The sequence below is a fragment of the Ictidomys tridecemlineatus genome, chromosome 5 (assembly GCF_052094955.1).
Source record: "Ictidomys tridecemlineatus isolate mIctTri1 chromosome 5, mIctTri1.hap1, whole genome shotgun sequence".
Lineage (NCBI taxonomy): Eukaryota > Metazoa > Chordata > Mammalia > Rodentia > Sciuridae > Ictidomys > Ictidomys tridecemlineatus.
In genome coordinates, this window is record NC_135481.1 from 102,926,808 (window position 1) to 102,940,232 (window position 13,425).

The 13,425-nt window shown below is 36.1% G+C and overlaps 1 protein-coding gene across 1 annotated transcript in view; it reads left to right on the top strand.

The window, feature by feature from the left end:
* Tshr (thyroid stimulating hormone receptor) overlaps window positions 1-13,425 on the top strand; it is a 133,669-nt gene that overhangs the window by 58,947 nt on the left and 61,297 nt on the right. The window contains exon 2 of the mRNA XM_005321289.4: window positions 12,204-12,275. Within this exon, the coding sequence (XP_005321346.1) occupies window positions 12,204-12,275 (72 nt within the window). The remainder of the gene's footprint in view (window positions 1-12,203; window positions 12,276-13,425) is intronic.

Sequence of the window (13,425 nt, forward strand, 5' to 3'; positions counted from 1 at the left end):
AACCTCTTATATGTAATTTTGTATAGCAATGAGGGTCTCCCTTCATTTCCATGCAATTTCCCTTTTCTCTCCCTTTCCCTCCCACCTCATGTATCTGTTTAATGTTAATCTTTTCTTCCTGCTCTTCCTCCCTGCTCTGTTCATAGTTGCTCTCATTATATCAAAGAAGACATTTGGTATTTGTTTTTTAGGGATAGTCTTTATTCCAGCACTTTCCAGGAACAGCCACATATGTGATTAAGTTTTTCTAGTTGTCACATTGAACAAAATAAACAGGTGAAATTTATTATATTTTATTTAACTATAAAATTATAATTTTAACACATAATCAAAATGAAATATTAATAAGATAATTTACGGTTTTCTTATTACTTAATAAGAAAACCGTAAATTATCTTAAAATCCAGTGTGGGGCTGGGGTTGTGATCATCCAAATCTGGGACAAATATCTTTGTTCATTTTATCTCAGAGAAGGCTAGACCCTGGTAGACCCTTGCCTAGCACTTATGAGGCACTGGGTTCAATCCTCAGCACCACATAAAAATAAATAAATAGAAAAAAGGGATTGTGCCCATCTATGACTAAAAAATTTTAAAAATTAAAAAAAAATCCAGTGTGTATTTTACATTTACAACCTATCTCAGTTTACACTAGCCATGCATCACCTAAAGACATTTGAATCAGTGATAAATGGTCTATATAGCAGTGGTTCCCTAAGATTATAATGGTACTAGCCCCAGGCATGGCAGCACAGGTCTGTAATCCCAGCAACTCAGGAGGCTGGAGGATTGCAAGTTTGAGGCCAGCCTCAACAATTTAGCAAGATCCTTTGTAAAAAATAATAATAAAAATAAATAAAAACTGGCACTCAAATAGAGCACCCCTGGGTTTAATTCCTAGTGCCAAAAAATGATTATATGGAAGTAAGAATTCTATTGTCTGGTGATATCATAGCTGTCATAAGATCATTGCATAAAGCATTACTCATGAATTGATGCTATTTCTGGTGTTAACAAACCTCCTACACTTCCAGTTGTGTATATAAATTATGCACACCATGGGATATTTGATAATAATATGTCCCTCTGCTTCCTGGCTGTCAGGAGATGAGCAGCTTTCCTCCACCATGCCCTTCCGCCATGATATTCTGCCTCACCTCAGGCCCAAAGCAATGGAATCAGATAACCATGCAGTTTATGATCTGAACCAGGAGGAAACCAAGGTTGTATAAAGTTAATGACTAAGCCAGGAATCAAGCCTGCATCTGCCAGACCCCAGTCCTTTGAATCTGTGAGCTCTCTGACAAAGCACCATCAATACTAGGTAGAATCAGGGGAGCATAGTGACAGAATGAGTGATTTAATGTGAACAACAGTTTTTTAAAAATATGGTTTTTTTAGTTGCATCTGGACACAATACTTTATTTATTTGTATGTGGTACTGAGGATCGAACCTTGCACCTCACACATGCTAGGCAAGCACTCTACCGCTGAGCCACAACCCCAGCCCTTTTATGCAGTTTTATCCAAATCTGGGACAAATATCTTTGTTCATTTTATCTCAGAGAAGGCTAGACCTGGGCTTGTGGGAGAAGGCAACACTTCCTACAGGTATGAAGAACAGAAAGCCTTCTGTGTTTATTGTATTTGTGTCATTGTCCATTCTTACCTGAAGGATGCTGCAGTTGAAAAGGAAAAGCTGATGATACAGGACAATACAGAGACATTTGGAGGAGTGATGTCCTTGGACAGGACCCTTTACCATGCTTAATGTGAAAATGGCTTCCCAGAGACACCATTCTATGTGTGAATGAGTCATGTATTTAGGAGCCCACCTGTATAGGACAAAGGCGTTGGAACTGGATGAATGAGCAGACCACCAAAGTCATATGATTATTTTTGTTTTTGTTTTTGTTTTGCCACTAATTATCTTTATTTTTTTATTGTTGGTTGTTTAAAACATTACATAGGGGCCGGGGATGTGGCTCAGGCGGTAGTGCGCTCGCCTGGCATGCGTGCGGCCCGGGTTCCATCCTCAGCACCACATACCAACAAAGATGTTGTGTCCACCGAGAACTAAAAAATAAATATTAAAAATTCTCTCTCTCTGTCTCTCTCCTCTCTCACTCTCTCTTTAAAAAAAAATTACATAGTTCTTGATATATCATATTTCACACTTTGATTCAAGTGAGTTATGAACTCCCATTTTTACCCCGTATACAGATTGCAGAATCACATCAGTTACACTTCCATTGATTTACATATTTCCATACTAGTGTCTGTTGTATTCTGCTGCCTTTCCTATCTTCTACTATCCCCACTCCCCTCCCGTCCCCTCTTCTCTCTCTACCCCCACTACTGTAATTCATTTCTCCCCCTTGTATTATTTTTCCCTTTCCCCTCACTTCCTCTTGTATGTAATTTTGTATAACCCTGAGGGTCTCCTTCCATTTCCATGCAATTTCCCTTCTCTCTCCCTTTCCCTCCCACCTCTCATCCCTGTTTAATGTTAGTCTTCTCATGCTCTTCTTCCCTACTCTGTTCTTAGTTACTCTCCTTATATCAAAGAAGACATTTGGCATTTGTTTTTTAGGGATTGGCTAGCTTCACTTAGCATAATCTGCTCTAATGCCATCCATTTCCCTCCAAATTCTATGATTTTGTCATTTTTTAATGCAGAGTAATACTCCATTGTGTATAAATGCCACATTTTTTATCCATTCGTCTATTGAAGGGCATCTAGGTTGCTTCCACAGTCTTGCTATTGTGAATTATGCTGCTATGAACATCGATGTAGCAGTGTCCCTGTAGCATGCTCTTTTTAGGTCTTTAGGGAATAGACCCAGAAGGGGAATAGCTGGGTCAAATGGTGGTTCCATTCCCAGCTTTCCAAGAAATCTCCATACTGCTTTCCAAATTGGCTGCACTAATTGGCAGTCCCACCAACAATGTACAAGTGTACCCTTTTCCCCACATCCTTGCTAGCACTTGTTGTTGTCTGACTTCATAATGGCTGCCGTGATATGATTATTTTAAACTGAAAACATATCTCAACAGACACCAACTGGAGAAAGAAACCTAAACTTTAGTGAAATGTCCCCCAAATACAGCAGCCATTGACATCTGTCTGATAGAGCTTATTTTCTTGGGGGGGGGGAATTATATAAAATATCTATATATGGGAGAGCTACATATCCATATATATTATATATCTCTTAGGAGATATATGTATATTTAAGATATATAATGTGTGTCAATCTTTTTACACCACAGTGTGTCTTGATAAATCTCTTAAGATATATATATATATAGATCTATATATATATCTCCCCCATTAATTAGCACCAGGAAACATATTAGCACCAGGAGATTATATGTGTGTGTGTGTGTGTGTGTGTATAATTTCATATATATATATACATACACACACACACACACACACACGCATACACATATATATAATCCCTCATTAGCTCCAGGAAAGTGTGAATTAGTGAATTAGGTTGCCATAACACCACCCTTATACAGGGGAAATTTCCACCTACAAAAAATGTCCATTGACATTAGCATAAAAGAAGCCAAATATATATCCAGGCATGGAGGTGCACGACTATAATCCCAGTGAATTGGGAAACTAACACAGGATGATTGCAAGTTCAAGGCCAGCCTCTGCAACTTAGGGAAGCACTAAACAACTTACATAAATAAAGGCACTGGGTTCAATCCTCAGTATTGAAAACAAAAAAAAACAAACAACAACAACAAAAAACCCAAAGCCCAATATAACTTTCTATACCTTCCCACTGATGCCCCACTCCCCATGTGAAGTTTTTATATAAACCTTTATCTCTGGCTATTCAGTGAGTTACTCCTTACTATGAAACTTCTGCTTACACATGGAATAAACCTCATCTTTTCTCCAGTTAAGAATAAATACATAATGGGGCTAGGGTTGTGGCTCAGCAGTAGAGTGCTTGCCTAGCACATGCAAGGCCCTAGGTTTGATCCTCAGCATGACACAAAAATAAATAAAATAAACATATTGTGTCCAACTACAACTAAAAAATATTTTTTTAAAAATATATAATAAAAAAGTAAAATAAACAATGCTACTGGCTTATGTATTTACTATACTCTACTTCTGTCACTATTTCTACTTTTTAATAAATTTATGTAGAACAGGATGCCATGTTACACCCACAGCAGCCTCGTACATTTCATGCTCACTGAATCTCTTGATTGCATCAAGAGGCCACATTGAAAGATTGGCCCATACCATCTAGGTTTTTGGTAAGTGCACTCCATGATGTTGGCATAATAATGAAATTGCCTAATGATGCATTTCTTAGAATGTATCACTGTCATTAAGCAACACACAACCCATGGCTGCATTTCAGGGCTCAGTTGCCAAACAGGCTATGGCTATCCTATTGAATGGTGTGATTTGTTTTTTTCTTTATCACTGATGCTTCAGTGAAAACAAATCCAAACCATTTTCTGAATTTTAGGGAAGGCAGAAATCTAAAGGGTAATTTCATGAATACAAAATATCTACCTAAATAGTATCAGATACAGAGTGGGTCTTTTTGTTATCTATTACTTCATGATAATTTGCTCCAGAATGTTGAGGTTTAAAACCACCACCATTTTATTACATATACTGATGTGGTGTGTTAGGGATTAGGGTAAAGCATAGCTAAATCATTTTTATAGAATCCTGAGTTCACTCAGTGGTATTTATATGACAAATGAGTTTGACTGGAGAGTCCACAGTAGTTTCATTCACAGGTCTGCTGCCTTGGCAGGGGTTGTCCCAGTGCTAGTCCTAGGTGGGACTTTGATTATAGCTTCTATACGAATTCTGCAGGCATGGCAGTCTCAGCAGTTGTACTTCTTACATGGCCGTTCAGGGCTCCCAGCATTAAACTACAAGGTACTTGAGCAGAATCTTCAAGGATTCTTCTAATCTAACCTCTGAATCCCAGGGCATCACTTCTGCCACATCCTTTGATCAAACAAATAACCAAGACCAGCCCAAATTTAAAGCAAGGGCAATGAGTGTTGATCTTTTTACTACCACAGTGGGTCTTAGTGTATCTTTCCCTCACTTTAATGGAAGTTTTCACATAATGCTATTTTTCTAAGCAATAGGAATGAAAAAGAAGTGGTCCGGAAAGTATGAACCATAACAAAGAAGATGTGCCATTAATAGCGATAGACCCCAAATGGCAGAGATGGTGGAATTAATAAGCAATGGCATTAGAACATCTGTAAGTCTTAAAAGCAACCTTAAGAAAGTAAAAGAAAGCATGAAAGAAATGGAATCCAGAAAGAAGACTCAAATGAAACTTCTAAGGGTAAAAATATATAAAATGAAAAATTAATTAGATGGGATTAAGAGCATTGAACACTACAGAAAGAAGAAAAGCAAAAGTTGAAACCTTAGGAATAGAAACTAACAAAACATAAGCAGAGAGAAAAAAAAGGCAGGAAAAAACTAGAGTGCCTCAGTGACTTATGTGACAATGTCAACTACTTTGACTTATACCTTATTGGAGCTACAGAGAAGATAAGAGAGAAAATGATAGAAAAATATTTTAGAGCAATAGTGACCAAAACTTGTCCAAGTTTGATAACTGATAACTCTAAACCTACAAATCTAAAAAGCTCTGAACAAACCCCCCCCCCAAAGAGTAAATGTAAAGAAAACTATACTAAGGCATCTTATAATCATACTGCTGTCACTTGTTGATGAAGAAAATATCTTGGGTTCAATCCCCAGCACCACACACACAAAAAAATGAAGAACCAAAATGGACATATTACTAGAAACTACTGACTAAAATGCTACAGTATGGCATCTTTAAAGTAAAGAATGAAAATAAAACTGCCTACCAAGAATGTTATATACCCAGTAGGAGTATCTTTCCACATTAAAGGGTAGAGACTTTTTCATATAAGCAAAGATCAAGCAAGGTCATTGCTAGCCAACCTGTATAAAAAAAAGGGAGAGAGAGAGAGAGAGAGAGAGAAAGAAGAGATGAAAGAGGAAAAGAGAGAAGAAAAAAGAAAGAAAGAATGAACTTCAGCAGAAAGAAAATGGAAATTGGGTTTTACATGAGTAAATAAAGAGCAGCAGAAATGGTGGTAGGGTGAACATGATTTGAATTCACTGTGTAACCGCTGAAACACAAGCAAAGAAAAATGAATCCACTGAGAAGTGGTAACACTTGAAATGCAAATTCAGAATGGGAAGAACTTGCTTCATGGTTGTCACTTTTCAAATGCAATTATTTTTCTTCTCCCAAACAACAGCAGCAACAGCAACCAACACCACAAATATTCACATACACATGTGTGTACGCGCACATACACACACACAGTCCTCCTAAAATGCTTGCCTATGGTATTTCATATTTCTGAGTAGAATGTATCAATGATAAACATGTGCATACTCTCTTGAACATCTAACTCTTTTACCTAATGGGTTTGAAAGTTCCCTAAGCCAAGAATTGTTTTTTTCTTCCCGGATACAATTCGCTGGCAATAGTTTAAAATTTTAATGAGAAATGGTGAACTTCTGAACCACCAAAAGGCATGTGAAAACCAGGGGAAAATGTTACCCTATGCCAAAGCCCACATGGCCATTTGTAAAGAGAGCTACTTTCAGAACACTGGACAGTGTTCATCAAGGGGCTTTTATGTAGAAGAAAGCGGAACACCAGCTTGTTTATGGACATCATCTTAGGTAGAACTAATGACCTGCTGACATTCAGTGCTTTGTAGTATATACTTTTCTTTCATATCTACTTTGCCTTCTCCTCCTAATATCTAATTGTGGAGGATGGAGAATACTACTACCCTGTTCTGTAATTGAAATTCAGAGTCCTGACTCTCAACTCATCATCACCCTGCTTCCTTCGCTGATATTTTAATATCTTTCAGACCCTGCCACAAACAGAAGCCTTCACCTCTCACTTGAGGTCATGTCCTCAGAGAACACCCTCTCATAGATTTTATACTCTTCCTCTAGGAACACAGTGATAACAATATAGTTACGAAAGATGTAATACTAAGTATGATGTTTATTTTTCCCCTTAAAAATGTTCTATTTTTTTTTTAATTTAAATAAATGTCTTTGAGCAATCCAGTGTTCTAGAACAACCCAGTCATAGTGTATGAGGACCAGTCCCAAGTACTGTAAGAACAAAAAAAGAAAGGACAGATTTAAGACTGTAGAATACAATTTATTGGGAAATTTATTGACACAGTATGGTCCTGGGTAGCAAAAAGATCACAATTTGAGTCAGACAGAGAAGAGAGGTGTATTTGTGGATTAAGATGAATGTGACTATGTCCTGATTGGAACATACCTGGTTTATCTTAAGATAATTCAGGTACATACCTGGATTAAGATGAATGTGACTATGTCCTGATTGGAACATACCTGGTTTATCTTAAGATAATTCAGGTACATCCCTGGAGCTAGGTTCCAGTTGTGATGCAACACATACCACCCACTAGTTTTGTCTGTTTGTGATTGCTGGGAAATTATACAGGAAAAAACATATAGGGTTATGCAGGGGCAAGCATGGTGATCCATGACTCAAGATGGCTACAGTCATGCCAAGTTGAATCTACACAACAAATAGTTGTGTATATTTAAGGGATACAGTGTGGTGTTTTGGTACTAGTATATATTTTGCAATGATCAAATCTTGCTAATTAACATCTATCAGCTGGTATACCTATCATTTCTTCATTGTGAGGATATTTAAAATCCACTCTTTTCACAATTTTGACATATGAGAAACAGTTTTATCACTACAGTCACCAAACTGTACAACCAATCACTAATTCAAATGTTAAACTCAGTAAGAAACACCTTCACAGACACATCCAGAAAAAAAAAAGTTTGACCAAATATCTTGGCATCTATGTAGGAAAGGAAGACCAAACTAATTCCAAAATTAGTAGAATATAGGAAATAATTAAGATCAGAGATGAAATTGAAAATTTTTAAAAATACAAAAGATCCATACAATAGAGTTGGTTCTTTGAAAAGACAAAAAAGATTGATCAACCCTTAACCAAAGTAACCAAATGAAAGAGAAGACCTAAATCAACAAAATTAGAGATGAAAAATGAGATATTACCATTCAAAGTCCAGGCAGCAGCTGAACCAGTGCTTAAGTGCTTCACCCTTGATGGCCTTGTGACTGCATTTTGAAAATCTCTTAAAAGAAAAATTATAATGAAAACCACATTTTATTTTCACATAAATAAGCTCCAAAGGAAACATTTGACTCTAAGTCACATTGTTAATGATAATTCTTGGTTAAGTTAATCGTAGAAAAAAAATTTTAAATCATATCGTCAGCTTATGTTTATTGTTTATTCTCATTTATAATAAATATCTCTATCTTAAAACTACTCTGATCACAAAACATACGGAGTTCACCTAGGATATCAAACTATAGCTATGTCTTTTTCCCAATCAGTTATATGTGATGCCTTAATCATTAATATATGGAGATAAGTTTTTTGAGGTTTTTAAATTATATTTTAGAAAAACTAATCATATTTTTATATTGAATCATCAAAGACAAATAAAAAGCAGAGTCTCATAAGTAGAGTATCTAGCATACTCTAATATAAAATAAATACTATTTTGATGCTAATTCTTTGGCCCATAGTAATCTTGAAACTTTTTCTAATATTTTTGTCAGAAGAATATTTATGTCCTTCTCCTTTCCACTGCTATTCAAAATGTATTTTGAGATTAACATAAAATATTCAGCCAAATAATCATACTCATTTTTTTGTTTGTTTTACTTCCTATTTCTGCCTTTTAAAAAAAAAACTTTATTTATTTGTTTATTTTTATGTGTTTCTGCTGAGAATCAAACCCAGTGCTTCACATGTGCTGGGCAAGCGCTCTGCCACTGAGCTATAGCCCCAGCCACTCATCTGCTTTTAAAGCAGTGAATGTTGTAGAGACCAGCAGAGATGAAATGACTGCTAGGGTCACAGAAGAGAAAGGGACAGGAGTTTATACAAAAAGTGAAATAAATAAACAGTATAGGCATGGAGAGGACCATCTCCTGACAGAACAAATGTAGCTCTTAAAGAGTTTGGGTTTTGAGTGCCTTTGTTTTGCCTTAGTGGTTTTTTTTTTTTTTAAATCTCTTTAAATGGTTTATTGCCCTTTGTATAGCCCTCAGCAGATTTTCTTTGCCAGGGTCAAGATGACTCCATCACAAGGGGTGACTGTGACATGGTTTTTGGTAATGACCTGTTCACAATAGGAGAGTAGGGAGGGACACCTGGGCCCAAAAAATAGCTGTGCCTTGTTGTTTCCTTAAGGGATTAGAATTCATTCTACTGGGGAGGTTTGACATATCAGCCCCCATTTTCCCTGATGGTTGGATGCTTTGATAAAGGTTTTTGTTATCTCCAGTCCTGTGACTCAATGACCACTCTATCTGATGTCCTTCCCTCCCTACCTGCTCTTGGCTGACTTTCTATCTAAGGGGAATCATAACATCTTAAGACTCTTTGAATAAAGAAAATGTGGACAATGGAAAGAACATCCAGCTGCTTTTCCCTAGAAGAAGGGACAAAGAAAAGCATACTGATGATAAACATGCTTCAATTAGCTCTAGCTATACGACTACTGCATAACAGAACAGCTACAAAACCTCCTGATGGGTTATTGCTCATGTATCCGAGGTCAGCTGGGGCTAGAAAGGCATCCACTTTTTACAATAATTTATTCTCCTCATCTCTCATCTTGCAGTAAAACTACTGAGAAAAAAGAAATAGAACAAAAGCTCCCTAAAGATGCTGTCTTCATTAGTTAATTCACTAGATGCCAAGTCCTCACCAATCATTCTTGTTCTTTATTTGAAGAGCAATAGATGGCTTGGAAGCAAGTGCTTTCTAAATGCTTTCATAAGGAAAATCAGAAAAATCATTTTAAAATCCAGGAAAGAAAGGAAAGGAAAGCTTAAGGTAATCTGTGATGAAAAGAGAGGAAACAATTTATACTAAAAGTAAAAAAAAAAAAATTGGAAACTTAACTATGTATATTTTTCTAGATTATGTAGTGTTACTATGGATACACCAAGATGAAATGTATAAAATTTTAAATTGTGATTGAGTTTGAATTTATATGATTCTGTGTCATTGTAATAATTCATTTAACATTATTGAAATCAGTCTTCCATCCCAGGCAATGCTATAATGATCACAATATTAAGTTCATCCAACAATCAGATAATTTACTTTCATTTTAGGCTAAAATGGCTGACATTTCTTCCTTTATTTTTGAAGATTTATTGTGTATATAACATTATTACTAAGACAACTGCTCTTAGATACATAATTCTTCATGGTTTATGTGCTTTTTATGGTCAGAAATCTGGCTGGAAAGAATATTTTGTTCTAACTTAAAGTGTGTATGTTTTGAGTGTAAAGGAAAGAGACTTCAAGGATTCATATATTTCAGAAACTCATACGTTGGGAAAGAAAATAAACATTGTTTGAAACTTTAACTCAAAGTCTGTTAAGTTGCATTTATATACTATTTTTGTTCCATGTCAGACCTCTTAGAAAACACTGCAGTTTTATTTTAATTTCCAATTTAATTCAATGCATATTATTTACTTGTGAACACAGGCTGCACCCCTCAATTTTCAGTCAGTGAATGGTACAGTTTAGGCCCCCATTACCCACAAGCACTTGTGTGCAATCTTAAAACATTTTGCCTTAGGACAGCTTTAAATGACTATCTTTCAGTTTAAGAAACACAGCCTTTTGGGGTGATACCTAACAGGTGCATACCTTATCCTTTGTTTTCCTTTGCCATGCCCCAATTTTACAGAGATGTTAGTAGAATTACTTGTTCTTCCCATATCTTTTTAATTTAAGAATCCTGGATCGGTATCAATAAGCCCTTAAACAAACCAATTAAGGGAATGTAGGTGAGAGACCTTCGAGGGAGGACAGGTAACTTAGGGACATGCATTTCTGAAATCATGATAAGGCAACATTGGGTTTCACACTTGGCGTTGTAAAGAGCTGAAAATTTGCCTTTCTATTATTCATATCACCCTCCCATGCACATATATTAATAGTCCTTTTAAAAACTAATTCATCCTGCTGATATTTTGTAGGCAAGTTACAGATATATTTTAGGCACTGCAGAAGTGAGTAGTCCATAGAAAACAAAGATCAAGGAAATAAATTATTGAGAAATAATCCTGCAGTTAGAAGGGAAAAGACATAATGTTAGCCTCCTAGCTATCAACAAGGTACTAAATAAATGGTATGTGAATACCAGTATTTAAATGGCAAAGAGAGATCCATGGAGAAAAAATTGTAGTGTGTGAGGCATTGTCTTTTTTGCCAAGTGAGTTAGGACATGAGGCACACCTTTGTCCATATGCATTCTATTCAAGTCAACTCTAGAGAAAGGGAAATTTAACAAATGGAACATCTAGGTGGAGAGGCACCCTGGATTGCATGAAGGTAGTTTCTTATAAAGAAAACAGCTTCAGCCTTCTGAAGGATATTTTTAACAAAGCAAACTGGAGGGAAAGCCACACCTTTAAGTTGCATATCCAACAAAAATGTCTCAAGACTCTGAGGAAGAATTAGCTCCTTGTTACTTCTCAATGGTAGCAAGTAGACAGTAAGATCAAGGTAATGGCTAGACACCTTTGCTTGGGCAAAACCATCATAACCATATCACTATTTTTAAACTTTAAGATAAAATAAACATGTTTAATTCCTTTAAATATGTAATATGTATACTGATGGCATGCCAAGTCATTTCTATAGACAAATACATGATATGAAACTCAGTAGTTCCAATATACTGATGAATATATTATGCTGGCCTTCAATTAACCAGTGGAATGTGGTATCAGAGGATACTAGTTTATTATTGATCCATTGATGAAATTTGAGCATTTATTTTCTGTATCTGAATCTCTCTCAACTCTTGTACTGCTCGGAAAAAAATGATTTTAATTGAAGACTATTTTGTTGATTATGTAAGATGAAATATGTGTTGTAAGAACTGTTATACTTCTAATCATGAGGATTTTTTTGTTTGTTTTGTTTTGTTTTTTATAATTAAGAGCGTTATTAGAATTTTTACCATTGGTCCTCTCTAATTCATAACTGTTGTTTTCATAGGAAGCTCACAGAGACTCGTCTGAAAACCATTCCCAGTCTTGCATTTTCAAATCTGCCCAATATTTCCAGGATGTAAGTCATTTTTTAATATAAAGAAAAGTTGGAAATTGTGACATGTGATTTTCTAAATATGTTCTGTCAAGGAAAATACTTGTAGTTATACTTGCATGACTCAATGGTATTTTTATTTTAAATATATTTGAAAACATGATGTCCATTTGATTTTGTTACATCCCTACATCTTAATTCCTAGATAACTTTTTAAACCTAAAGCAAATTTAAATTGATCTGATCTCGAGAAGTTTCTTATTTGTTTTTGTTTGTTTTGTGGTAATGGGGATTGAACCCAGGGCACTCTACTAAGTCACATCCCCAGCTCTTTTTATTATTTGAGACAGGGTTTTGCTAAATTTCTGAGACTGACCTTGAACAAGTGATTTTCCTGCCTCAATCTCCTGAGTCAGTGATATTACATGTGTGTGCTACTGTCCCCAACAAGATCATTCTTGATATCTTTTAACATATTTTGTGAGGTACCCAAACTTTGGCTGGGAATCTCTCCCCTAAACAGATTTATTCATCTATCTCTAAACCATCTAGTCAATTGATTCACTTGTCACCACTAATATAAACGTTTATATTTGGTCAAGAATTTGACCATTGTTTTCAGACTTCTCTCACTTAAAACAAAACAACAAAAAGAATAGAATTAAAAAATTCTTTTAAACATTGAAATTGCTGTACACTCAGAGTGAGGAGAAAAAGAAGTTCTAGGGGCTGGGGATATAGCTCAGTTGGTAGAGTGCTTGCCTTGCATGCACAAGGCCCTGGATTCAATCCCCAGCATATATTTCTCTCTCTCTCTCTCTCTCTCTCTCTCTCCCCTCTCTCTCTCTCTCTCTCACACACACACACACACACACACACACACACAGTTCTGGATTGGGTTGACAGATAGCATACCTGTGTATGAAAGGAATCAGGTCTTCATTTCACTTCATTGGTTCTGACAGGCAATCTAGGTAATTCAGGCACACCAAATACCACCACCAGGAGCAACCTGCACAGTTACAGTTTCTGGCTAAATCTATTCATTGTATGACCATTTATTAATTATTGTGTCATGGCAGTGGATTTCACCCAGAGGCAATTTTGACATTTTTGCTTGTCAAAACTGAAAAAGGGCAGCTACGGCAGCTAGTGGGTCGAGGGGAAGGACACT